This window comes from Solea senegalensis, linkage group LG14 (assembly GCF_019176455.1).
Source record: "Solea senegalensis isolate Sse05_10M linkage group LG14, IFAPA_SoseM_1, whole genome shotgun sequence".
Taxonomy (NCBI): Eukaryota; Metazoa; Chordata; class Actinopteri; order Pleuronectiformes; family Soleidae; genus Solea; species Solea senegalensis.
Window position 1 is genome coordinate 2426477 of NC_058034.1, and position 26507 is coordinate 2452983.

The window sequence follows — 26507 nt, forward strand, 5'->3', positions numbered from 1 at the left end:
AGGAATGCGTCGACGCTTCAGTGCTCATCGTTCTGTCAAAAACAAAACGTTTTCAATAAATCCCTGACGCCACACGTCCATTAGACTCTGACCCCAATTCGACAAAATATGCAAGTACATTCTCGCAAACATACAGAATTCTCTGCCTGAAAAATGGTTGAGATTATCAGCCTCATTATGTGGGGGAGAGGTTTCTGAGGTATTTCTTCACCCTTATCTGTACGATCACGGCTTGTCATGGGAATAGAGAATGAAGACAGATAGTTGTGCACAGGGTTGACTTATCTCTGGTGAATTGCTCGAAGGCACTGCAGCTTTGTGCAGCTTTTTACACCGGGCAGGGTCAACCACCACATGGAGGGTGATGATCTATTTCTGTCATCATAACGGACTAACATGATCAAAAGTGGTAATGATACGTTCACCAGCCACTTTATTAGGTACACATGACACCTTATTAAGTGGCAGCAGAGGCACCTGGTGTTGTCTTCTGCTGCTGTAGCACATCTGCTTCAAGGTTTGACTCCTGCATGCGGTGGTTGGAGGTCATTTGCGTTTCTATTGCCTTTCTTTCATTTTTGAACTAATCCTCTGCTTTTACATTTGCTGTTCTCTTATTTTGGACCATTCTTTGTAAACCCTAGAGATGCATGTGCATGAACATCCTGGTAGATCATCTGTTTCTGAACAGCCATGCCATGATCAAAAACACTTCACAACTCCTTTTATTCCTCGTCCTGATGCTCAGGTTGAACTTCAGCAGGTCACCTTGACCATGTCTACATGCCTAAATGCGCTGAGTTGCTGTCATGTGATTGGCTGAGTAGATATTTGCACCAACAGGCGACTGAACAGGTGAACTGCTCCCGCCACTGACAGGTTGTTGCACCTCGTCGGACACGACAAACGTGACTTTTCTGAATTGCTGAACTTCCTCGTCAAAGATAAGACATCATTTTCCCAGAGTTGTTGCAGCCTGCATGCATGTTCCTCTTTGTTGCACATTCCACAGTGGGGCCTGGAAGAACATGCCTGTCGTGCTTCGCGTGTGTCCATGTCCCACTGCTGGCTCTGGCTGTGTCCCTCATGTGATGGGAGCGTTTCATTGTTCTGATGTTGAGGGAGTGGGTGCAGGTTGTGGTTCGTGCAGCTGGACTCCGGACGTTTGCTGCAGAGACAGAGGGCTGAGAGGGGAAGACTCATTCTCACTAAAGCACAAAGAGTTTACATGACACTGAGTGTACGTTTGTTTGTTTTTCAAGCAGAAGCTTATTATGAAAATGAAAAAGAACAACATCCTCCCTGTTATGTGAAGGCCACCATAGTTCCCTGACGTACGTGGTAAAGATAAGAATGAGACAAGGAGTCTTTCGGCAAAAAGTGATTCTTTCATGTAGTTTGGTTTAGTAAAAACAACATGTTTGTGAGTCCTGCATAATATGAATTATAGGGGATGGCATCAGTGTTGAGTGTTGAGAACAGCGTGTCTGAGTGTTCACTTTGAAGCCTGGTTCTGTTACGTAAAAACTATGTGAAGCATTCCTTATCCTTTCACGGCTAATGAGGGCACTGGTTTGAGTCGCTGCGTATAATTACTTCACAGATTTCCTCCTGCAAATGCATCATCGCAGGCTTGTCACATATTTATTTAATGCAGTGACGGAGTCCAGCCTTTCACTTCAGGACTGAGGCGTGAGCTGTGACGTAATCGTAAATGTACATCACGACTGTAGATGTAGATTATTCTTGTTTTTCGTCTTCTCATATGATGGAGCTGAAATGACGTTACAACACAAACCCGTGTGGGAACTTAAAACTCGTCGCGTTTTTTTCACGACAGCTGTCACGTCAGATAAAATGATTATTCCAGATTAAACGTCGTGTGCTCTTCAGTCTGCAAAAGTTGTTGTGACATACTGGGGGAAAAAAAAAAACATGGATGCGGGGAAAAATGAGGAAAACTGATTAGTATCTACAACACAAGCATTCTGGGATATGGTGATGAATTGACCAGAGGAAGCGTCAGTTTACATTCTTTCCCTTGTAGTGACTTTTACAGCTGAACATGTTTTGATTTGTGCGTTTTAAAAGAAGTGTTTCAGTAAGTGACGCTTGTGCTTTTTTTCCAAAATCTTTCCACTACACTGCAGGAATATGACTTGGCCCCATCATACCTCCATCGAATAGAACCACAAAAAAATGACATGTAACAATAACCAGAATAAACGCCTGCAGTTTATTCTCATGCAAAGCTTGACGTCTTGTTGAGACAAACAGCCACAAACCAAGCAGGAAAAGAGGGAACTGCTGGATGTCCTCCATCGCTGTTCATTGTGTCGCGTTCGATGTCGTCGCTTGTTGCCGTTGTACCGGGGGCGTCGCCACGCCATGCTAGCCCACACCCCGCTAGCCCACATGTATATATATATATATATATGTATATATACATGTGTATATATATATATATGTATATATATGTGTATATATGTATATATGTATATGTGTATATATATATATATATATATGTATATGTATATATGTATATGTATATATATATATATATATATATATATATATATATATATATATATATTTATTTATTTATAAGTAGTATAATAAAGGGTATGAATGCAGCCTTTAGGGTCTCTCTGTTACCCTTATTCACCGTCCTGGTGTAAGATGTAATCAGGTGTCATTTGTAACATTGCTCATCATAAGTTTGTCACAGTGTCTATTAGAAACCAGTTTGTGGGGTTAGAAATAAGCTGAAATGTCATCAACATTTTGCCAATGTTACAAAAACAAAAAGAGATTTCAGTATTTCTTTTTGCCTCATGTCCAGATCACACAGCCGTTATTTTCCCACGACAAAATAACTTGATAAGTAGTTTGATCAGAGGGAAAGAAAAGGGTTTCCACAACACGCCCTCAGTTGACTCGTGTTTTCGTACTATGATGCCAACAGATCAGATACTGTGGAGTAAAAATGTGTGAACTCTTGGTCGTCAAGAGGGGAAAGGACTTCACGCTTCATTACTCACAAGCAGCTGTTGTCACTTGACGGGGAGGTGGCGGTGCTGGATGGCAGATAACAACACTGTTATCAAGATTCTACTCTCACTGCGAAAGGATTTGTCCATTCCAAAAACACCCACCTCCTCCTTCCAGCTGCCACTGAAGTATGCAGGAAGCTCAAATCATCACACTATACCAAACCCTGCACCGTTCACTTATCCTCTCAAATATAATTTTAAAACTCCACATTCAATGATATTCACCAAAGTTCTGCGTTTGCATCGAAGCGCAGCCGCTTAGGAATCCATGTTTTCTGTCTTATCTAAGATCTCCAGCAGTGACTGACATACCTTTCACAGTCAGACAAAATTAACATTATTGGCCCTTGATAGCTTCCCTTCCTTTCATGCGCGAGTCAACTTCAGTGCTTCCGTGTGTTTAAGTCTTTAATTGCTCACGCCGTAAAATTGTCAGTGTTGTAGGAGATCACAGGGAAACCTGTCATCACCTGTGGTGATCACTCTGCGGCCATAAATCAGCTGCTTCTCACAGTTGTACCTCTGAGACAGCTTTGAAATACACCAGTACAGACCACAACATGACACGTTTAAAATGCTATTATGGCTTTTTGTCCACATCTTTACAGTCTGTGCGTCGTTGAGCATGTGTGTGACATTCAGAGGATTGTATTATAGTCAGTCTAGTTATTTTGACCAATATCAGAATGATACAGATATGGAGTATTTTGTTTTTTACAGTTTCTTCCACACAATTTAATTTACTGATGGCTATTGGAATATCAGGAAGATTCCCAGCCAGCATGTCAATGTGGGCCCCATATGGCGTATTTCCACCGGCTCGCCTCGCCTCGGCACGACGCGGCACGATTAGGTTGCATCTCCACTACAAAAAAAGTACCTACTTGGAGTGGGCGGAGTCATCAATGCACGGCTGAGTGAAACTGCGGTGACTTTGTTATATACGCCACACACACACACACGAGGACGTCTCTTCCTGCAACGGCATGAAACCGTGGTGTGGTCGAGGCGAGTAGAGCCGGTGGAAATGCACCGATAGAGTTATATTCCCACTGACGATATGTGTCCCAAGTTGGTTTGTCCATGGTTTCCATGTTGGCCCCACCCACATCCTTCCCATGTTACTGAAACCATATGAGACCTGTGTAATTTCCCCTCTTAGTCCTCATGTAGGCTGGAAAGGGTACTTAAAGGGCATGAGCTACAAGTAGAACCACCATGGAAGCTGTGGACAAACCTGCTTAAGTTTCATAATGTCATTCTGAATATAACCCTTAAGGGGCCAACATGGATATGCAGGGCTGGGTTTTAACAAATTTCATCAGAAGCAAATTACGGACCTTATCTTTAAGTGTTTCCTGTCAACAGAAATGGAACTAAATGTGCTGCTTGTGTATTTAGGTTTATTTGGACTCTGTTTCTCACTGCCGCTCCTCTGTCTCTGCAGTCGTGGCCCGTGGATGTCGTCAGGCACGTAACGGCCACTTGACAATGCACTATCAGTGTTGTGCAGGTCTCCTCCCACGCTTTTAACACGCTCACCCCTTCGCTGCGCATGTTGCTCCACTGAGGGTTAGTGTGTATGCAAATGCTTCCTGTTCTCTATCAGCTGAGGCCAGGGTGGGATTTCCTCATGTCTGACCTCTCTTTTACTCCCCCGTCTGCCTTTAACTACCAGTCTACCATCTGGAGAAGGTGGTTATCACAACAAACCTGTGGCCTCTGTGTGTTCGCTCAGTGAGATCTGCAATCACCAAAGCTTTTCACTGAGATTGTGTCATTAATTCACACATAATTAACAATGCAGGACATGCAAATATTGAAAAGTGTCCACCCTTAAGCACTTGACTGAATGATTACAGCTGCTTTAGTCGGTATTGTCATTGTTATTCATAAACCAGTTGTTTGTTCCGCCCCTTGCAAACAGTAGAGGTTGTTACTGGTAAAAAAAGAACCAGCATGGTGGATGCTAACGCTGTTGTGTTTCAGGTCACGGCTCTGATTCTGGAATGCTGCCGTGTGTTATGTAGAAAACAAACACTGGAGTAGTTTAATTCCAGCTTTCTGTGGTTCACCGTAAATAAGCAAAGCATTGTAATGATGGAGCCGGTCCGTGCTTTTGGTGGCGCTCGGTGTCGTTTCTACACTGAGATATTTAATGTTGATGAACGTGGACAAAAGAACAATAACAATATGTACTGGTTTGTCGCCAGTTACAATAAATGGCGTCCCGCAGTCTGTTGTGGTCAATCATGTATAACGTTTAGAATAAACGCACTTGTGTTCACTTTGCTGGTCTGTCCGGAAGCACTTTCTCCAGACACTGCAGGGAAAACGTCCGAAATCAGCCTCCAGAATCCAAAGAAACATCCGCAATTTCAGAAAGGAATGTCACATTCCTTTGCAGTTGACTGAGCCCAGTCTTCCAGAGTGCCTCCTATCAGGAAGTGCTGCACAATGGGAGCAAATTGCCAGAAACACAAAGTCAGACATTTGGGACAGAGGTGGGGAAACTGTGTCAGCCACAGCCCTTAAACAATAACCTACATCACACACAAGCAGAAACTCAATCGTCAAATCATAACCTTTACAGGTTGCAGGTGAAATATTGTATTTCTGAATATATTATGGATTTAGTCACATGAAAACAAACAATTTTACTTTCAACCAATATTGATTGACAGTTCTATAATTCAAAATAATTCTGCTAAATTATGTGTACAGTTGAGTTGTTGTTAATTATGCTAATTACATTGTTAAAATTGATTTTTATTATTCTTGTTCTAAACTGCCAAAGGACTGCATATGCGAATAAGCTCTAAGATATAAGTACACTGCATCAAATAATAACATTTATGTTTACTTGTAAACGATATATTTTCATTAAGTTACATTAAACAGATAAATATACAATTTTGTATTTATTTACAAGTTAAAAAAAATCATTAGAAGTTAAAAAATAGTCTTTAATATGAAAATATTGTTCATATCATTAGTGTTGTAAAATAAAAAAGTAATACCCAGTGAAATAGCTAAATGAAAAAGCCACTCGTTTCGGTCTCAAACGTTGACTATACATTAAAAAAAAATGGACATAGTTTTTCAAAAGAAAGAAAAGGAAGTCTGCAGGGAAGTCTACGGCAAAATTAGAATCCTGAGGATTCAGTTAATCACTAGTTTCAGGTCTAATTTAGCAAATTATTTTCCCATTTAGAGGAAAATAGATGATAAAGCGCGTCAGAGGTGATTGGGCACCAGTGCGACAACTCGTACGATCCAATAGGAGCCTGGTTTGTACATTTTTACTTGCAAAAAGGCTTCACAACAGGAACCAGAAGACTACATCCATGTCTTATACTCTTATACTATAAGACGTACACTTTTATTGTATATCTGCAAGAACACAATGAGTCTGGACAGATTCAGCTAACCCAAATGCATGTGATTCTTTCTCTTATTTGATTTTCTGTCCTTGTGAGCCACATTTGCCTAAAAAAGGAAATCCCAGCATTTAACCCCCATGCCTTCCAGCAAGCATCAGCGCTGTGAGGTATTTGGCCTCCACCACCTGCTCTCTGTCTGACTCTGGGCCGCTTCTTGGCTCCAAGCGCCGAGGAAATCCATCTCCATTGGCTGATGAGCAGATTGGGGACTCCTCTTCACTCAGCGTGGCCCTAATAGACATATTTATCTGGCCTCGAGGCGGTGCTTTCACCCGACCATCTGCCTCCGCCATACACGATAACACCAGGGGGGGGGAGTTATTAGCACAAGTGCATACAAGCATCTGTGTAACCTGAGAGTCATTGTTTAGACTTGCTGCAACTGGCACTTTGGATACACACACACACAGAGGATGGTGTGGATTAAAATGGAAGGTTTCTGGGACTGCCTGTGAAACGGTCGGAGCATTTGCTCACAGCTGTAAGTGAGCTGCAGCTGATGTGACAGTACATGTTTCCTCCACCTGCTCTCCACATAATGGCTTTGAGAATCTGCAGCAGAGAAAAGGGAAGATTACACTTGAATAGATCCTCTCAGTGAGGAACAGGTGGTAGAATCATTTTGCACAGAATGGAAGCACTTATTTGAGGTCACTCTCTCTCTCTCTGACTCTCACTGTTTTGCATACACTGCATTCTTGCTGCAGGAGTCCATATGGTGGTGGGCTGACAGGTGCATGTGCCTCTATAAGCTGGAGGGCGGGAGTTAGTTTGCTCTGTGCTTTGTTTCCCATAAAACATCTGCCCCTTCACCTGGAGACAGAATGTTCCTGTAAACACTGTCTTTTGGTTTGAAACTCAGAACAGTGACAATCACAATGTGTACACTGGGAAATACAATACCCCCATTAAGCGCTGCGAAATAATTTCTAATCTTTAAGACCACGTTCCATGATATTTTTTGGAAATTAACCATAAATTATTAAAGGTTTTTTTAATAATTTGTCTTAAAAAGTAGTCAACATTTATTCAACATGTAGTTACGCAACGGTTTGTACTATCGGAAAAATTCCAACAGTTTCTGAAAGCTGAGAAGTTGTAGTCATTTCACTCGTGCTGTTGCAGGAAGCCGGAGAATCAGTGGGTGTAACATGTGTTCGGCCTGTTTTGCACATTGAGAGACAATTTTATATTGTTCAAATTTCAAATAGAACATTCAAAATCTGTTCAGTGTTTTTCTAAATATACATTTTTTATATGTAAAAAATTTAAAATTTATGTGTATGTAAAAAAATGTAAATTTTATATGTAAAATTTGCATTTTAGTTTTTCTTCATTTTAAACATGCAGTAGATTGTAAATAACTGCCAGATATTGAAAGTTATTCTGGAAAAATGGGCAAAATCACTTAGTTACAGGACATTTTCTGGCCCTTTTATGGTTAAAATAAGTTAGGTGCTGTAATATCAGTTCATTTATTGTTAATAAAACTGGCAAACTTGGATTGTAACAGATAGCTAAGCAGAATCTATATAAACAGAATTGAATTGCCATCTTAACTTTGTGATCGTTAGTTAAAGTATTCTGAAGGTGTGTGTCTGTTTGACAAGATACAGCAAGTTTAAACAGCACATTAAGTACAAAAAACTTGTGTGTTGAAACAATGAGTTCACTTGTGTTTTTAAGGCAGCAGGTCAACTTTAGTCTCCAACTTCAATCTCCATGACATTTATTACAAGGATTTCAATTGTTGGCTTTGAAGGATTTGAACACGGACAAGCCTAAAATAAGCACTTCTGAGTCTTAACTTGTTAATGCCACTTCTTGTTGCCTAAACCTTTACACAGATAAGTTATTTTTTCAACAAACATCAGGCAGCATTCACACACAGCAACTCAAGCATTCCCAAGAATGTTGGTGTTGAATGTTGACACAAGCTCTGTGTTGTGAGCCAAACACAAGTTGCTTGTTTCCCTGAAATGACCAAATTAAGCTTCACGCCTTGCAACGGTTTCTGCAACAGTGACAACAAGGAATTCTTCATCAGTTTGTTTTTTTGCTGTTTACGCCACTCAAATGTCATGCTGGCCTCTTTAGTTTCATCAATAACACATTACATTGGGTATTCTTAGAATAGAAGAGAATAAAATTATGATTTAGAAGGCTTTTAAATGTTAGTGGGTTTTAATAGGTCACCGTAGGAAAATCACACATATAAATAATCATATTATAAACGGCTGAGTTCCAATTAGCTTCTCCATGGTCTGGGTGGATGCTGGTTCACGGTCACTGTCATTTCAGAGTGGCAATTCCAGGGTTTAAGAAACTGTGTGATCACACTCAACTTCAGAATGAAACCAAACATGGTGGTGGACTTTCTGCATCATAATCTAGTAGCTCTGTGGGCTGTTATATGCACTGAAAAATCATGTTTCAGTTCCAAGAAAAACTCTGCTCCATCAGTTCCTGGTCAGTTTGCTTTTATTGGTTATTGTCCGACTCCAATCAGGTGTTTGACGTCGGCTTACGTCTGTAAACCAATCACACTTCAGGATCATTTGGTCAGATAATCTGTTAAAACCAGCCTAAAATTAGATTGCCCTTGCAATTGCTGGCAGGGTAGATTGGATCCTCTAGTGTGGGGTCAACGTGTTAAAATATTTTGTACTGTCTTTAAAACATCTCTAACATTTGAATTGTCAAATTAATTATGACTCCAAAACCATCATAAAAAAAGCATATGGAAATGTTGATCTGGATCATATATTGAGAGTATTTTTAGTTCACACTTCCTCTACAGATTGAGTCTTTTGTCTATTGTGTTGACACAGCAGCACCTCAAAAGCTGCCATTGTCCTCACAGCAGCCGAGCAGACAATGCTCACCTGTCTTTGAAGGTGTCCATGAAGACACTCTGACAACAGTAAACCATTCAGAGTCTCACGTACAGACAATGTTGATTCATCCTTGTTCCCGTGAAGTTTAAATTCACTGTGCGTTTTTCAGTTCTCCATCTGTGGATCACTTTTACTCCATCAAACCCAGCCTGACTCTCTGAATTCCCCCCCCCCCACCGTCCCATCACACATGTGGTCGTGTTTGTCAGAGTAACTGTCGGCTCGGCATCTTGATCAATACTTGACGGACTAGAATGGATGTGTTTGTGCATATGTGACAGCAGGATGTTGGTGTAACTGCAGAGATGACTATGAACACGGCAGCTGCTCTCTGACCCCTGGCTAAAGCAGATGGTCAGCAGCCTCTGGTCAGCAGCACGCATTCCACACAGAACTATAAAAGTGTTGTAGTCAGTACGAAATACTGATGTAAAATAATGTCGTTGAAGGCTTTTATTACGTGTCCTTGGATGTGGAAATGATCCAATGTTGTCTACAATCTTAAGAATATGTTTGTCATATTCATTTGTTCGTAGTTGTATCTTTACCTCTCTGTTTTACCTTATATTTTATTGTTAATTGTTTTTGTACATACTTTACTTCTATTGTATGTATCTTATACTTTAAGTGGAGCATCTGCTGATGGTGATTGTTCCAAACGACATCTCACGGTAATTGTCTAATCGAATCGAATCAAATCTAATCTAGAAAGCCTTTTCTGACTGGAAACTCACTCTCCAGCATTCAAGTCCATAGAGAGAATCCAATGACATGTGTCACTATACATTCATCCAGACAAAGGATTTCAAACACTTGAGTCACAAAATAGCACGTTTGAACGCAGTGATGGAGATGATAAAAATACCTGCCATTGTAACATATTGCTACTAGGGATGAGTTGATTTTTTTGTGCTTCTGTTTGAAATAGATCTACATTTGAACAAGATATATTGATTTATAAAAAATCCAAATCCATCTTTTAAAATGTCCTTTACTCTGGGTAACCCTATAAGTCTTGCACCCATGATAGTGTACGTGAAAACATACAGGGTTGAGATTTGTGATTGTACCCTGTTCTAGGACACTAGTATAGTGTAGTGTCTTCTTTGGCTCAGTGATGAGAGGTAGACAGAAAAACAGCAGTGGTTGACAATTGTAATGTAAATCTAATTTAACAGTGCTGTTGTTTTGATTCAAGGAACCAGCCTTAGTTACAGTAATGTGATTTATTATATTCTTGAATGAAAACTAATCCTAGTAAAGCCCCTTTTCCACTGGTCAGAAAAGTCCATGAATGCCTGCTAACATGTGACTTTTAACAGGTAATAGAAACAATAGGGATGAGCCGATGTGATACTTGGATATCCATGAGGTATAAAGATAAAATCTGATACAATCCAAAAATTGCTGGAACATGTAAATAAAAGTCAGCAATAGAAAAATATGTCTTTGAAAAAGGTTGAATTGACTCAGCACAAATGTGTTGTTGACTGCTGCATAGGTTAAAATGACTGATATTGGTAGATCGTCAAGTTTGTCAGTATCAGATAACACGAAAGTGGTATTCTGCCATCCTTAGATACAACTGGCATTAAGTCCAGGATGAAGTGACTTTTTCTTCCCTGTGGCTCTGATTGCCAGTAATGTAAATGTAAATCCTCGGTGAACACAGTCATTTTACCACCTACTTTACTTTGACAATCTATCGTCAACGAGCCTGCTCTTCAACATTTTCTACAGTGATGTTATGTTGCACATCGTTCAATGATCTAAAATGGATAATTTGCTTTATTTGGGTTTGAAAGAGCTGCTAATTAAAATGTATACTGTAGTTTAAGTCAGGGTTTCAACATTCCAATTCCAACATACTGTACCTGATACAGTATGTTGGAGCAGGGCAGTGGGTCCCTAGGACCTGGATTGAGAAGTATTTTGTGGGTGTTTATTGTTTTTAGCAGGCTATAGGACCAGTTAGCTTAGCATGGCGGTGGGAGTTAGCTTCCAAAAGGACCCATTGATCCTCATTTCATCCTTGTATCTCTTAAAAAGTTAAATGAAATTATGAAATTATGTGAAATAATACAACAATATAGACCGCAATAAAACAGAAGTGAATTCAGAGGCTTGAATCAAGCTAATAGAACTGAATAGTGCTAAGGCGGGGCTCAGTGAAAACAGTGAAGCGATAAGCCCATGGGGCACACATGAAAATATTTGCCATGGTCTTGTCTGTAAACAACATCACCCACAGGCTTAGTCCTGTTTGGATTTCCTCGCTGGTTCAGTGTGACTTGTTTACTTTCATGCTGAAATTAGGAATTTCTTGTGTCACACGGTGCGACAAACTGTTTCTTGGTTATGTGCAACAAGTCAGACTTGTGTAAATGTTGTGTCACAGTGTTCAGATATGGCCATTTGATGATGTACATCCAATACAACACATGTATTCTTCTGTCTCGGAGATCCCGGCATTTTCCGAGTCTCTCAAACTGAGAAGCCTGAAAACGCCATGAATTTGTTTTCATTTAAAACCTCTGGGGCTGTTTTTAGTGTAGACACAGAGAAACTGAGATCTTGGAAATGATCTTGATTGGTTATTAACAGCCAACACTGAACTAAATAATACACTTTTGAGTTGATATGGACGTTAACACAATACACTCTTAAGGGCAGTAGGTACTTAAGGGCAGTACCTACTGCCCTTAAGTACCTACAACAAACATAGCAAGCATTGAAGAGGTTTATTTATTGTGCTTGAACTGAAATATGCTGAAACACAATTGGTGTGGAGTGGCATTTTAAATCTTTCCGTATGTCTGCCACAACTTTTGACAACTTGCCCCTTTTGACAATAGCCCCTCATCCCTTGCAGTCACTCTCTGTATTCTGGCTGCAGGGATAAACCATGAAGCTCTGGCTGCATGTTTTACAGTTGCTTCTTTGTCATTTTCCTGACTGATTAGACTATTGACTCTATACTGCCCCCATGATTTCTGGTGGTATTGCTCCATTTCATCCGTGATCCTAAGCTCTCCTGCTAGGTGCATAATGACAGTCAAAATAAATGCAAATCATGGACAAAAGCCTCATTCTGTCTCCGTCTTTTGCGTAGAGATATTATAGTATATTATTTCTATTTGTTATTTTTTCTGATATGTGTTTTCAGCTCCTCTTGTTTCTTGACCTATAAATTATTCACAGCAAGTGTAAAGAAAAGTTGTGCTTATGCATTTGGCCAATCTTCAGAGTTATTCATTAGAAAGCAGCCATTAAAGAGATGATTTCATTGGCTGTTAGGTGCCCTCCTGTCATCCCCCCTAAAACAGCAGACTGGAGGCTTGGTCAGACCCCATGAACATGGTAATGTGAGGAATGCGGCCATTTCCTCCTTTGCAGGAAAACAAAAGGAGCTGCCGAGGCGCCTGACTTGTCCCACCTCACATAACAAGGCTGGTGCTCCCAGATCACAGTCTGCATTGTGTGAACCCAGTCAGCCTAGGCCACACCATTACCCAGATCCAAGAGCTGAATGCCACTCCTGGTGTGCTTCAAATTGTGAGGAGAAGTCTTACACAGTGACATTTATTTATTTTAAATATAGTGCTGCATGTGCTTTTTTAAAGAATATTTCAAGTTTTAATCCAATTAAAAAACAAAACAAAATAAAACATCATGAAACAATCCGTTATGCTGTTCTAGCACTCCTTGGCTCTACTCAGTTTGGTATCAGGCACATTGTTTTCTATTACTTCATAGTACTTCCTCAATGTGGGCAGACTCCTCTGTTAAATATTGAGATTTTAGAAATGACCTTCTTTAACGGATCTACACGCTCACGCTCATGACCGTCACATGTCGACTTCACATTTTAGTATCGGCCTCAGCTTGCTTGGAACCTCACCAGAGCAGGTTCTAAAATAAAAGCACCAGGTACCATATATGATATATGTGATGGAATAGCAAAAGAAACCAGAGTAGAGTCGAATTGAGACGAGTAGTGCAAGAACTGTAATGGAAAAGCGACATATGGAACTACTCATAGCAGAGAACTGTAGCACAAAGTAAAGTATATCATGGAGAACATATTCCTATTATTCTCTCTCCATAAAAGAGAAGAGATGATCATGCCAATCAATAGCTCTACCCAGGAGTTTGTTTTTATCTGTTTGGCCGCATCTGTGTTTAACAGCCCAACCTTATAAACCAGTCATAGTATACGATTTGGAAAAAAAAGTACTTTGAATTAATTTGACTCATGACTGAATGCCAATTAAATGCATTCCCTCTGTTCAAAAACTCATTGAAATCCAGGATTAAAGTGTTTGTTTTTTATCATTGGTAATGGGCAACAACTTATTTAAAGTTTAATCTCAGTTGCCCCCATCTAAGCAAGAAAATGAATCTAACCTAAGAATGAAAGGAAAATGTTAAATATCCTTGTGTGTACAAAAAAAATAGTGTTTCAGTCTGTGGAATGGAATTGAAATTTAGAAAAGATGATGGTCAAGATTGTAAATGTTTGGATGGGTGTTGTTTTGTAGAATAAATGTTTGCATATGGGTATATTAAATGCTGGATTATGCTTTGTGTGTATGTATATGAGTGTATAAATCTATATGTATGATATATTCTTTTTGATTTTTGTCTTATTTATTCCAGTTTCATTGTATTTTCCCTAACAACGCTGTTCAAGAAAACACAGTCAGCTTTAAGAACAAAATAGAATCTCCTTGTAAAATGCTCCGTGGTGCAGGATTACTACAGGCCACTATGAACCCGCCTCTGCTTCCATCTGTGAACTCTTATCTGTTGTTAGAGCAATCCACATTCTTCAGTTACTGTTGGACTTCAACTGCCATGCAAATCAGCAGGTGTACGTTTGCCTGTGTGCGAGTGTTGGAGATAAAGTGAAGGGCAGTTTGTCTACATGCACTGACGGCACCACGTTAACAAGAAGGGACTTGTTTGCACCCCACCGCCACTGCACTAGACATTAGGTTGATCCTTCATATGCAAAATAAAAACATTAAGACCCCACCCCCACTGCCAGCTGATCATCTACATACATGTGTGTATATTATGTGTGTGACAAAGGCTTATAGCCAGTGCTAGTGGTGGAGGGGAGAACAGCAGATGGCAGGGCTTCCCCCGTCATGTCTGCTTTTTGGGGGAGAACAATGCATCTCTCAGAGCTCTTAGTAAAGGAGGGGAAGGGGATTTCAGTCCACGGACAGCTGGCAGGCATCGTGCCTCACACCCACCCCTCTCTGTGTCCACACACACACACACACACACACACACGCACACACACTCTGCAATTAACTGGCACGGGCCATGGCTTAAATATTTACCAGGCACATGCAAACAAAAGACTGTCCAAGAAATAATGATTAATCCATGTCTCAATGATATGGCAGTACTTTTTAAACCGACAGGGATCTGTCACCGGGGTTGTGTTGAGTCTCTCTCATGTTAAAAGTTTGTAAAATCCATATTATTCTACAGTTAGAATATAATTATGATGATCATTCATTGAGTTGATCACCATGAAAACTGGCAACAACCAGTTGTTCAAGGGTTGTATTCGGGGGAAATCAATGATTTCTGTTTATATCTGGGGTTTTTTTTTTCTAAATGTTGAATATCTTAGGATTTCTGGTTGTAAAAAAAGGAAATATCAGATCAGAGAAAATCATTCTGACATTTTAAGACAAGTTGTTGATCTCTGTGAAACATGATCAGCGCAAACATTCCCTATTTTACCATGAAAGTGAAAGTGGTGTGTTGAGTGTTTCTTTCTGTATCTTCCACTCAATTTATTTTCACATAGATAGATGTATAGATAGATATATAGATATAGATAGATAGATAGATAGATAGATAGAATAAGATAAATCTTTCCCATGCCTCTTTGTCTTCTCTTCCTCCTAATTTAAAACCCATTTTACAGGGTTGCCTTCATTTGATAAACCCTCCCTTTGCTTTAATTAATGTATCTATTTTGATTGATACTGATCAGATAACTGGTAAAACAAAGTCCACAAGTGATGCAAACACAGTTTTTTCTCACTGAATTCACTTTAGTTAAAATAACTTAAGTTTGAGTGAACATTTATACATTAATGAATTAATGGATTCATTAAGTGCACTACCTTACTACACTTATTATACTGTATTTAGTACAGAATGTATATTTACAGTCCATAACATTGTGAGGCAGATCTATCTATCTGTTTTAATTACACTCTCTCTCCCTCTATCTATCTAACCATTTCTCTTTACAGTGCATCAAACTGAAGAAAAAAACTAAACCAACCTTTGTATCATATTTTCTATGTATACATGTTACTGCAGCGTTTCAACAAAGACTTTTATGACTGTGGTTGAAGTGTTTCCTTGTCGTTTATGATGTTTTTGTGTCACAATGACATTCCTGTGTTTTCTCCAATTAAATTAAAAAAAACTGTAAAGGACAAATCCTACAAAAACCTCTGCACCACAACAAAAACAACGGGCTGCTTTGCATGACACAGGCGGCCAGCTGAGACTCTGCTCCTGCTGCTGCTGCTCCTCTGTATTGAATTCATTTTTTTTTCTTTTTTTTGCGCCAGCCCTGAGCCCCCCCTCCCTCCACACTCCCCCCCTCTTCCTCCTCCCCTGTGCTCTGCTTTTGATCCCACAGGGACTTGGAGCTTTTACATTCCAGTCATTCCAGCCGCAGCGAACAATCAGCCCTCAGTTATTTATTAGCGCAGCAGCAGCTCAGTCTCTGCTCAGTCTCTGCTGCTGCTGCTCGAAGGCGCACACACGCACACACACGCTCACACTCACGTAGATGGAGAAAAGACGCGTGGGAAACTTGCGCACATTGTCGATTTGAGCGCAAAAACTCTTGGACATTTATCGACACAAGTAACGCGGCGACCGGCTCGTGTGTGATGAGACTGCTTTTGGGTAAGTTTTTGTTTATTTATTTATGTTTGTTTTTTTTAACGCTTATTTTGAGTGTGCTCGTTCCGGGGCTGGATTGTGTCCGCGCTTGTTGTTGGATGAGTCCTCTAGTTCTGGTGCGTCTTGTCTTTACGTTTTTGAGAAGAATCACCTTTACGGCACTGTAACTGTGACACTTGTAAAATGTACATATATATATATATATTTATATATATATATATATATTTATATATATATATATATATATATATATATATATATATATATATATATATTTTACATTAACATGTAAAAAGTTCAAATTCAATGATGTCTCTACCATCAGTTTAACACCATTAACATGTAAAAAGTTCAAATTCATCCTTTATGTCCCACACATATTTCCCACTGTTATTACTTCATAATATACTATGTTGCTGTACTGTTACTACACCGTAACACAAAGCGCTCCCACTCTTCAGGTATCTGGAATTGAACAAACTCACTTCTGAAACACACTTTGTTATTTATGGACATGAGTCCCACACCCGTCGTGGCATTTCATCATACCATACAGATTGAGTCATTACTTACTGTTTTTTTCTTTCCATATTTTGTCATGTTTCCTACAAGACCTCGTGTTGTCTTGGGCAAACATATCAGTCTGACGTTATTCATGTCAAAACATAGGAAGTCTATTTGTTTTTAGGTGTTTTGCCTTGTGTAAGTAATGAAACTGGATTCCATATCTGTCCCGTAAAATAGAAATGATAAAAATGTTGGCTCCGGCTCAGAAATGCAACCAGTACACATTAATGAGGTTTGAGAGTCCTGATAAACTAAGCTGATGAGACAAATTTAACACCTGCCTGTCTGATCAAGATTATTGTTTCTCTTTCAGATTTGTGAAGGACCTAAAGTGTCACCTCCAGCTTTTTTTTTTTTGGGTAACTTATCGGGTTATTTCCCCACTGACTGAAATGAGAACTGCCGAAGAGTCGTCCGGAACGGTCCTGCACCGTCTCATCCAGGAGCAGCTCCGCTACGGTAACCTGACGGACACTCGCACACTGCTGGCCATCCAGCAGCAGGCCCTGCGTGGAGGCAGCAGTGGCGGGGGCACCGGCAGTCCCCGCTCCTCTCTGGAGAGTCTCAATCAAGATGAGACTCAGTACATGCAGATGTCAACGCGGCAGGAACCACAAGGCCAGGAGCACCAGGGCGACTGTCTGCACTCTGAGAGCCCCATGTGCCATCTGTACCAGCTCCATGGTGAGGAGCTGCCCACCTACGAGGAGGCCAAGGCCAAATCCCTGTACCTAATCTCCCAGAAGGACCAGGCAGAGCAGCGAAGCACCAGTGTGGATGTAATGGCGAGTCACAGTGAAGGACAGTGGGATCTGAAGAGGGAACATGCTCGTTCCCTCAGCGAGAGGCTCATGCAGCTTTCTCTGGAGAGGAATGGACAGAGAGACACTCTGGCTCTGCACTTTTCACACAGCTATCCTCAGCTGTACAACCATAACACATCCAACACTCTGGCACTGGACGGACAAGGAGCCCAGCAGTGTGTTGACCCACGTGGGCCACCGCCAGACTATCCTTTCTGTGCCAGGCTTCCTGGATATGGGCATGGACAATACTACAGAGACTCTCCTCCTCCTCCTCCTCCTCTCTACTCACAGCATCACAGGTGAGCTGGTGAAGACGCCATGAGAATGTTCACATTCATTCACTATTTCCAGTTCATTCAGTGGTGTTGTAATGAGTTACTCATGTGTCTACCCTCGGCAGGTATGTGTCGGCTCAGTCCCAGGTGGCTCACAACAGCATCTCTGCCGCCTCCAGCAATAACTCAGCTCCGTCCGACGTGTTGATGCGGGAGAATGAACAGCTCAGGAAGGAGCTGGAGGTCTTCACAGAGAAGGCTGCCAGGCTGCAGAAGGTGAGAGACGACACTGTGGTGGTGAATGGAGCTGTTGGCTCACAGAGGATGTGGAAATAGTAAAACATCCTTTTTTTCCTGCCAGTACATGTCACAGTAGTAAGAAGTCCCAGTAAGTGGTTCACTCCGTGGAGAAGTGATGCACCGTTTTCTTTCTGTTAGGGAATTTTCTGCTGCTAGTGAGAAGTTGAAACAGAGGAGGGTGGCCCGCATTACAGCCTATTCCCTTTGTCTTTCAAAATGTGGCGTTAAAGCAGATAAATGCGTTCACACCTGGAGCTCGCAAGTGTTCTCTCAGGAATGTTTATCCCCACATTTCAGTTGCGCATAACGTTAAAGAGCTATTTCCCTGTAGGCTGTTAAAACACAAATACCCACTATCCAAATGTGGATGAATAAACTGACATTCTCCTCATTTTTGTTCCTGCTGCTCAGCTGGAGTTGGAGATTCAGAGGATATCTGAAGCCTATGAGACTCTAATGAAAGGTTCTGCCAAGAGGGAAGCTCTGGAGAAAACAATGAGGAACAAACTCGAGGCTGAGATCAAGAGGATGCACGACTTTAACAGAGACCTGAGAGGTTTGTGACTGTGTTCCTGCTCAAGTCAAACACTGCGTCTAAATGTTGTTACGTGTGTGCGTAACTGACATGTTCCGTTGTGTTCTGTTTCTCCTCTTTACAGAACAACTGGACACTGCTACCAAACAGCGAGCAGCCAGGGAAGCTGAGTGCATGGACCAGAAGCAGCATGTCTTCATTAAGCTCCTGGAGCAGAGTAAGTTTTCTTGTAGTGGAATAAATCGGATTTGTAGAATCAAACTGTAGAGCGTGACTTAAGTAAGTAGTAACAAATGTCTGTTACATTCAGGTCACTCATTCTCGACTGAAAACACATTCTTCTGCACCAAAAAACAGATAGTTTGACGGGATACATGGTTCTTTTTTCCTGCCCTCCGCAGCGCTGTATACACGTCAACGCTCCCTCCGTCAGGTCTGATAGTCTTGCGTGACAGAACCTGTTTACAGGTGACGGATGCAGCATACATTACACAGTATGATGTCACATCGTGTCGGTTCAGAGCAAACACAAAAACAACATCAACAGCAAAAACACAGAATCACCTAAAGTTACGCGCCGCAGCTTTAATCCCTTACGAAAACCACGTGTCACTCAGTAATGTGATGACTCTATCATGAATGTGAAGAGTCCATGACAGCCATTTTTCATAGTTGTGGAGAATATGGCCTGGATTCCAGGGATTTCTTATTTAGTATTTCAGGCTCTTCCACTATTAGGAATGCCCCCCTCGCCTCCCCTTCTCCTTTCTCCTTCTCCCCCTGCTTAGTGTTGCATTGCCATTGACCTCCCTCCTCGAGGGGGACGGGGACTAATAAGTCTCGGACCTCAGGGCATCTAGGCCCAGCTCAACATGACCTCTGGCTAACTCACTCTCCTTGTTTGGGCATTTCTTCACTTTGTGCTTTCATCATAATCGGCCTTGTTTCTGTTCTGTGCTGGAGATGAGCTGCAGAGAAAAGCTCAATGTTGCTGTGGTTGCATAATCAGACATACCATCTGGTCATACATTACCCTGCAGGAAAGCTACACTTCTACCCCGCCCCCCCCCTGTATTTTTATTAAACGGCCATGTGACTGTCTTCATTTCACATCTGAAATATCATGTGTCTGTGTTTCTTGAAGACAGTTATTTATATTAACAACAGTGAGATGTGTAGTTCATCTTTTCTTTTTTTCCTTGGAAAGACCACTTGAATTATATTTTGAGCTGTTTGTTTACTTCTATGTCCTTAGAAGCATTCCAGAGCTTTTCCCAGTACAAAGCTATGCCTGTGTGCGTAAGTGGATAAGAGGAAGTCTACGTTCCCTGTAGAGGCATGCAGTCATGTTGTGTAATCAATCCCATTTTAAAGTGGTACAACCCATTACCCAGATTTACTTTTTCACTGTTTTGTATATTTGAGTTTGCACTTGTTTTTCGTGGGTTCCGAAAACATTTTGTGCACAGTTGTATTTCACTTTATTTCAGTTGAGCCACATGCCTTTATAGATGCATGCAAGTGTCTCTTGTTAGGTCACATTCCATTCAAGTGTTATTCCCCAAGTGAATGCTTACATAGCTGCTCCGTTGACCCCATCTAGTGCCACTGAATTATCTTGAAATGCAGCAAAGCCCTCTTTAGCATTCTTTGTCCCAGGACCCTAATCTCCCAGAAATTGCAGTGTCATGCCTCGGATATTTTAACCCGCCACTAACCTGTATTCCACCTTTTCTTGATCTTTTAGAAGAAGAGCAGCAACGAGAGCGCGAGCGTTTGGAGAGGCAGGTTCAGCATCTGCGCCTCTCTGCGGACGAGTGCCAGCGCAGGCGGGATGTGCTGGAGCAGGGTCTGGCCTCGGCACAGACCCGCAACCGGCAGCTGGAGGAAGAGCTGCAGAGGAAGAGAGCCTACGTCGAGAAGGTTGAGCGGCTGCAGAGCTCGCTGGCTCAGCTGCAGGCAGCGTGTGAGAAGAGGGAAATGCTGGAACTGCGGCTTCGCACGCGGCTCGAGCAGGAACTTAAGAGCCTCAGGGCGCAACACAAGGTGAGGAAAATGCACACACACAAGTCTTTTCTCGTGCTTGTTTGTTGACTTGATGAGAATTTGATCATGAGATCAATTCATTTACACTAAATGTGTTTTGTTGTCTTCGAAATCTGATGATTATGTGTTTTTTTTATCTGTCTCAGAACCAGCAAGTTGACCCGACTTCTTCAGAACTGAGCTCCTCCACGCTGCAGCAGCAGCTGAGGGAGAAGGAGGAGCGTGTCCTGGCCTTGGAGGCAGATATCACAAAGTGGGAGCAGAAGTATCTGGAGGAGAGCACCATGAGGCAGTTTGCAATGGATGCAGCTGCCACCGCTGCAGCACAGAGGTACAACGCAATATCTGCAAACAATCGAGGAGAAGATGAAAAGTGCTTTGTTTGCAAATGTAGTGGATTTTAACTCTGCTCTGTCTGACTTTCAGAGACACAACCATCATCAATCACTCACCTCGACATTCACCCAACAGCAGTTTTAATGACAACCAGCCTTTATCGAGTCACAGACATCAGGAGATGGAGAACAGGTACACACACACACACACACATCCTTATTAGTTTTTGTTCTGCAGCTTCGAGGCTCATGCACTCATCGTGTATTCTGTGTGTTTTAAGGATTCGGGCACTTCACGCTCAGCTCCTGGAGAAGGATGCTGTCATTAAAGTCCTGCAGCAGCGCTCTAGACTGGAACAGGGCAGGCTGGAGAAGCAGGGGCTCCGCTTGGCGAGGTCTGTCCCCTCCATCAACACTGCGACCGGCAGCACAGAGCCGAAAGGTGAGTTTTTTTCACCCTCCACACTTCATGCATGACATGTGCTACCAAGAGACGACTGCCAGACGGGTCTGTGATGCCAGACAGAATGTACGCTTCCTAAAAAAAAAGAAGGCGGGAGTAGAATATGCCCCTCAAATAGGCAACATGTTTTTAAACCGGAATGCATATCATCTCTCACTCCAGAATAGCCCGATCCAGAATAGTCATGGGAAGAAGTCGGCAGGGCAGAAGTTCAGGAGTGTGTAAATGTGGACATAAGTGGCTAAATAAACAGCCTGCTCTCTTTGTCTGCGTTTATAGGAAAGAGCCTCTCAGACGACCTGACAGGTGCTGCTGTGCTGCCGTCCCAGGCCTGCGTGAAGCCCAGGGGCTCAAGCAGGGACTGCAGCACCCAGAGCGACGAGACCTCACAGGCCGCAGAGCCCAGTGAACTGAAGACGCCTGAGTCGGTCTCAGCAGCGACGAAAGGTACAGTTGGTTTATTGTTGTCTGAAGCACAAAAGGAACACCATGCAACTTTTTAAACAGCATTAAAATCATTGTGATGGGTCAAATGACAAAAAGGGGACAAAAAGCTTAATTATGCCACTGTCACTGCTTACATACGTTCATGCATCCTTACTGTTGGAGTGTATACATTCACTAGAGAGCAGGAGTTTCAGACTAAAACAAACATTTTTAAAATGGATAAAGATTCATCCCGCCACAAAAGGTTCCTCTACTGTTGATCGTGATTTCTTGTGTCCATACGCTTTCAGAAGATGTGGATTTCAGTAAACATCTCTACTGTTTATCATAAATAATCCCTCAGAAATCATCAAAAATCCACTTTCATGAAGTCATGTTTACCCCAATGACGGCACGTCCAGTAAAAGTTGCATGGTGTTGCTTTAACACTCACTCACTCACTCACTACTGTTCTGCCAATGTCAAGTGGATCCTTTAGATCTTTATTCTGTTTGACCCCTATTTAAAATGTAACTTAACCCCAGATAAAGACAGACAGAGACACACTAATGTCTTTATGCTTTGCAAATAGCCAGCACCACAGTTGTATTTGCTTTAGCATACCAAAGTCGCTTTTCTAATCTGCTAATTTTATCTTGACTGTAGACACCTCGGAGGAGCCGACGGCTTCGCCCAAGACATTCAAGAACATCAACAGTTCGGACACAGAGATGGTTGAAATCCTCATTTGAGAGCTCAGCGAAGCTTAAATAGCCGACCGGTGACAGCCAGCGATGACGGACACATTTGGCCAAGGTGTTAACGGCTTTCCTCCTTGTCTGACCAGCAGAAGGAAAAGTCTGGATGGACGTTCAGAGTCCAGAATGTGACAGTTTGAAGACGAGAGCTGAGCTTGTCTTCTGCTGCTTCTGCACAGTTGTCTCGGTACCAGGACAGAATTCTGGGCTGCTGATTGTGCTTGTATACGTACATAGGTTGTGCATGTTATTGTTAATGTTATTTTTTTATTTAGTTTTGTATTGTATTTATATTTGTGAATGCTGCTCCTGGTGTGATATTTTTTTGTGAGAGGTGAGAAGAACAAGGATCACTTAATGTCCTGCTCTGCTCCATTTTTTAATATATATATACATATATATATATATATATATATATATATATATATAAATGACTCACTTTCCGCATCACGTGCACAGGCCTTTTCAGTAGCATGTCCATTTACCGTGGGAATATTTATAAAGTGACTCGGTGTAAGCGATCCTCGATGTTTTCGCATCACGCGTGAGGATTAAGATAACTACTCAGACCTGAATTGACAGTTGCTCCACTCTTTAAAATGAATTCAAGGCCCGGCTCAGCAGAGGATTTGGAAACTTCCTCTGAATGCCGGGCATGTTCGTTTCTCTCTCAAAAAAAGCCTGTGAGGATTGACGGTGTTTCAGTGGCGTCTAATTTTCCAGATCCCGGGTTAATGTCTGGGGCCTCAGATGGCGACTGCCCAACATTTCGCTCCTCGTCGCTGACATGCGGGAGCTAATCTTCTCACATTCCATGCTGAGGGGAATGCTCCTGTTAAAGAAAAAGGCTATCTAAAGTCTGACCCCTCACCCTTGTTAAAATGGCACGCATTCTCCACATGATTCCTTTTCTGGGGCTGGTTATTTCTTCTGAGCCGTGCTAGCTGGTTCTACCATAAGCTTGGAAACGGTCAACTATAATTGGCCTGCATTTGCTCCTCTATTTGTTGTCCCCAACACCGTGTTATATTCAGCCGTGTTTCCTTCATTGCTCAAGTATCTCACATTTCTGAGTGGACTATAACTGTTGTGTGGAATCTTCTATTTATTTCTGCCTGCATTCTGCAGGATCACTGAACACTGCTGAATGTAGACTCCTGTTTTCCAGGAACGTTTTTAGTTAACTGGAATTTGCCACAATTCAGAATTATTTATACTCCTCGGAGGGGAATACCGCTGACATATTGAGCAGTTTTTTAAATGTCAGTGCGTTACTGCAGGAGTCACAAACTCCATCCTTATTGTTTGACGTCCTACAGTTTGCACATAAAACCTCACATTGACGTGGTATCCCCCTTTCAAGCTTATTCCTCATATTTACTGTCCCCGTGCAGTTGCTGGTCAGTGCAATGTGACAGGTTGAGTGAATGCCCTTCAAAAGAAAATTGGAATGTGTTTACATGAATGGCTATTTGAAGTGGGAGAAGTTAATATATTTTGTAGTTGTTTTGTGTGTGTGTTTTTCCCCATTTATATTCATGTATTTGTGTCGTTGTTGTTGTTGTTGTTGTTGTTTTCTGGTGCCAAAGATGTACCCAACTGTTAAGTTATAACCAGTGACAAAAGGTTCTGTTGCTTCAGCTGGTTGACCCATTATAATGTTGCTGTGAACTTTTGTAAATTATCATTTGTACGTATGCCTTAACATTTCACAATAATAGATTAAAATTCTTAATATATGTCTGATAAATGGCTTCTTGTTTTAATTTTGAATTTTTCTCAGTGATTTTAAACTGTAAATGCACCGGACTGATGTTGTTTGACGTCCTACAACAGATGCTCACCCTCACTGAACAAAAGACTCAAATCTACACCTGCTTATCTCAATAATATGTTTGTCACATTACAGTACTTAACAAAAAACACTCTCCTGCACCAAAGTCCATAGAGAAAATCAATGAATTAAGCTTGTGAAGGGAAAAGGAGAAGCTTTGATGGTAAGATTGTGAACAAGGGATTATAACACATACTCATGTGGAACCGCATCGATCTCCTCCATGGCTTTGGGTGTGGGAGAGTGAGCAGTTCACAAAACAACATCAACTTCAGTTTTCTGATGGAAAAGCAGGCGGTCAACTGAAAATATATTCTGCTTCTTTTTCACATCACGATTTACATGATGGACACTCTAGATTGACTGAAGTTGTGTGAGTGTGAGAGTGAATGATTGTTTGTCTCTATGTGTGGCCCTGTGATGGACTGGCAATCTGTCCAGGATGTACCTCGCCTATCGCCCGATAGATCAAGATTAGCACAGCCCTCGCCCCGTGTGACCCTCATGTGGAGGATAAAGCGGTAGAAGATGGATGGATTTACATTATACCCAGAGGTTATGACATGGCTAATAAATCATATCAAACACGTGTTACCTTTACCAGCTTCAAGTGTCACTCTCCGTGTAAGTTAATGTTTAGATCCATGGTTCTCAAACTGTGGTACGCGAGCTTCCTCTGCTGGTACGTCCGGAATTCTGACTGGAGTGTGAAGAAAATGAAACAAATAATACAAAAATAATAATTAGTCACCTTATCTCTCTCTTGAAGGTCGATGATGAGAGAGAAAATTATCTTAATGTGAATAAATCTGCCTCCTGTGAAAAGTCTGTAGCTGACTTTGCTTGGACTATTATTATTATTATTATTATTTATTAGTATTTTTTTTACTTTTACTTTTTTTACACTTTCTATTGATATAAAGCAACGCTATAAAAGTTTTCTCCTGGATATGCTGTTGTCAGTGGGGCCACACTGTGGCGTAGTGGTTAGCGATGTTGCCCTTGTACAAGGGCATTCTGCATGGAGTTTGCATGTTCTCCCCCCCGTGTGTATGTGTGTGGGTTTTCTCCTGGTTCTCTGACTTCTTTCCACATGTCAGAAACATGCAGAGGTTAATTGGACACTCGAAATTGTAAATGTGCGAGTGAATGGTTGTTTGTCTCGATATGTTGGCCCTGTGATGGAGGGTGTACTCTGCTTTTCACCCTATTTTTCCTGGGATTGGCACCAGCAGCCCCGTGACCCTCTAGACACTGAATGGATGGATGCTGTTGTTTTTGATGACCTCAGTTTAGTATTACTATTGAACTTGCTGCACAGTTTGAGTGGGAACAAAAGTGGCTCTGTTCTTGAAATCAAATCAGTGGCACTTCAAAAATGATTTTGAGGCTGTTAAGTTTAAAGAGTTGCATGGTGGTTTTTTTTTTTGTTTGTTTTTTAGAACTGTTTAACTTTTGGAGCTAATCAGTCAAAGTTGAAGGTGAACAAACACTCTGCGTGGGCCGTGCTGGGCTAACAGTTGTGACATCACAAAGTTGCAAAATTCCTAAACGCATGTTTAAAGGCACAGTTTCTGAGTATAATCTCTAATGATTGCACTCTTTGATATACAGTATATGCATGGAAATCTCACTCACTACGATATGGGACATTTTTTGCCTTCCTTGTTCCCCCTGGTAAACCGGGGATAGAATTCCACAGATGCCACACATTTTCCTCCTGCTGCCTTTACTTGTTGTAGCCAAGTGCCACTTTTCTCAGCTCAGAAAAGCAGCATTAGTAGTGACACATTTTTCAACTCGCACACTCCAATTTAC

At 41.5% G+C, this 26507-nt stretch overlaps 1 protein-coding gene across 1 annotated transcript; it reads left to right on the top strand.

The window, feature by feature from the left end:
* Positions 1-16078: 16078 nt before the first annotated feature.
* amotl2a (angiomotin like 2a) lies at positions 16079-24605 on the top strand. Its single transcript, XM_044044717.1, has 11 exons — positions 16079-16347; positions 17225-18016; positions 18118-18268; positions 18704-18848; positions 18952-19044; positions 20575-20873; positions 21020-21204; positions 21300-21401; positions 21490-21650; positions 21951-22118; positions 22764-24605. The coding sequence occupies exons 2-11, from the start codon at positions 17304-17306 to the stop codon at positions 22847-22849; spliced, it is 2103 nt and encodes a 700-aa protein (XP_043900652.1). The 5' UTR covers positions 16079-16347; positions 17225-17303; the 3' UTR covers positions 22850-24605.
* The last annotated feature ends 1902 nt before the right edge of the window (positions 24606-26507 follow it).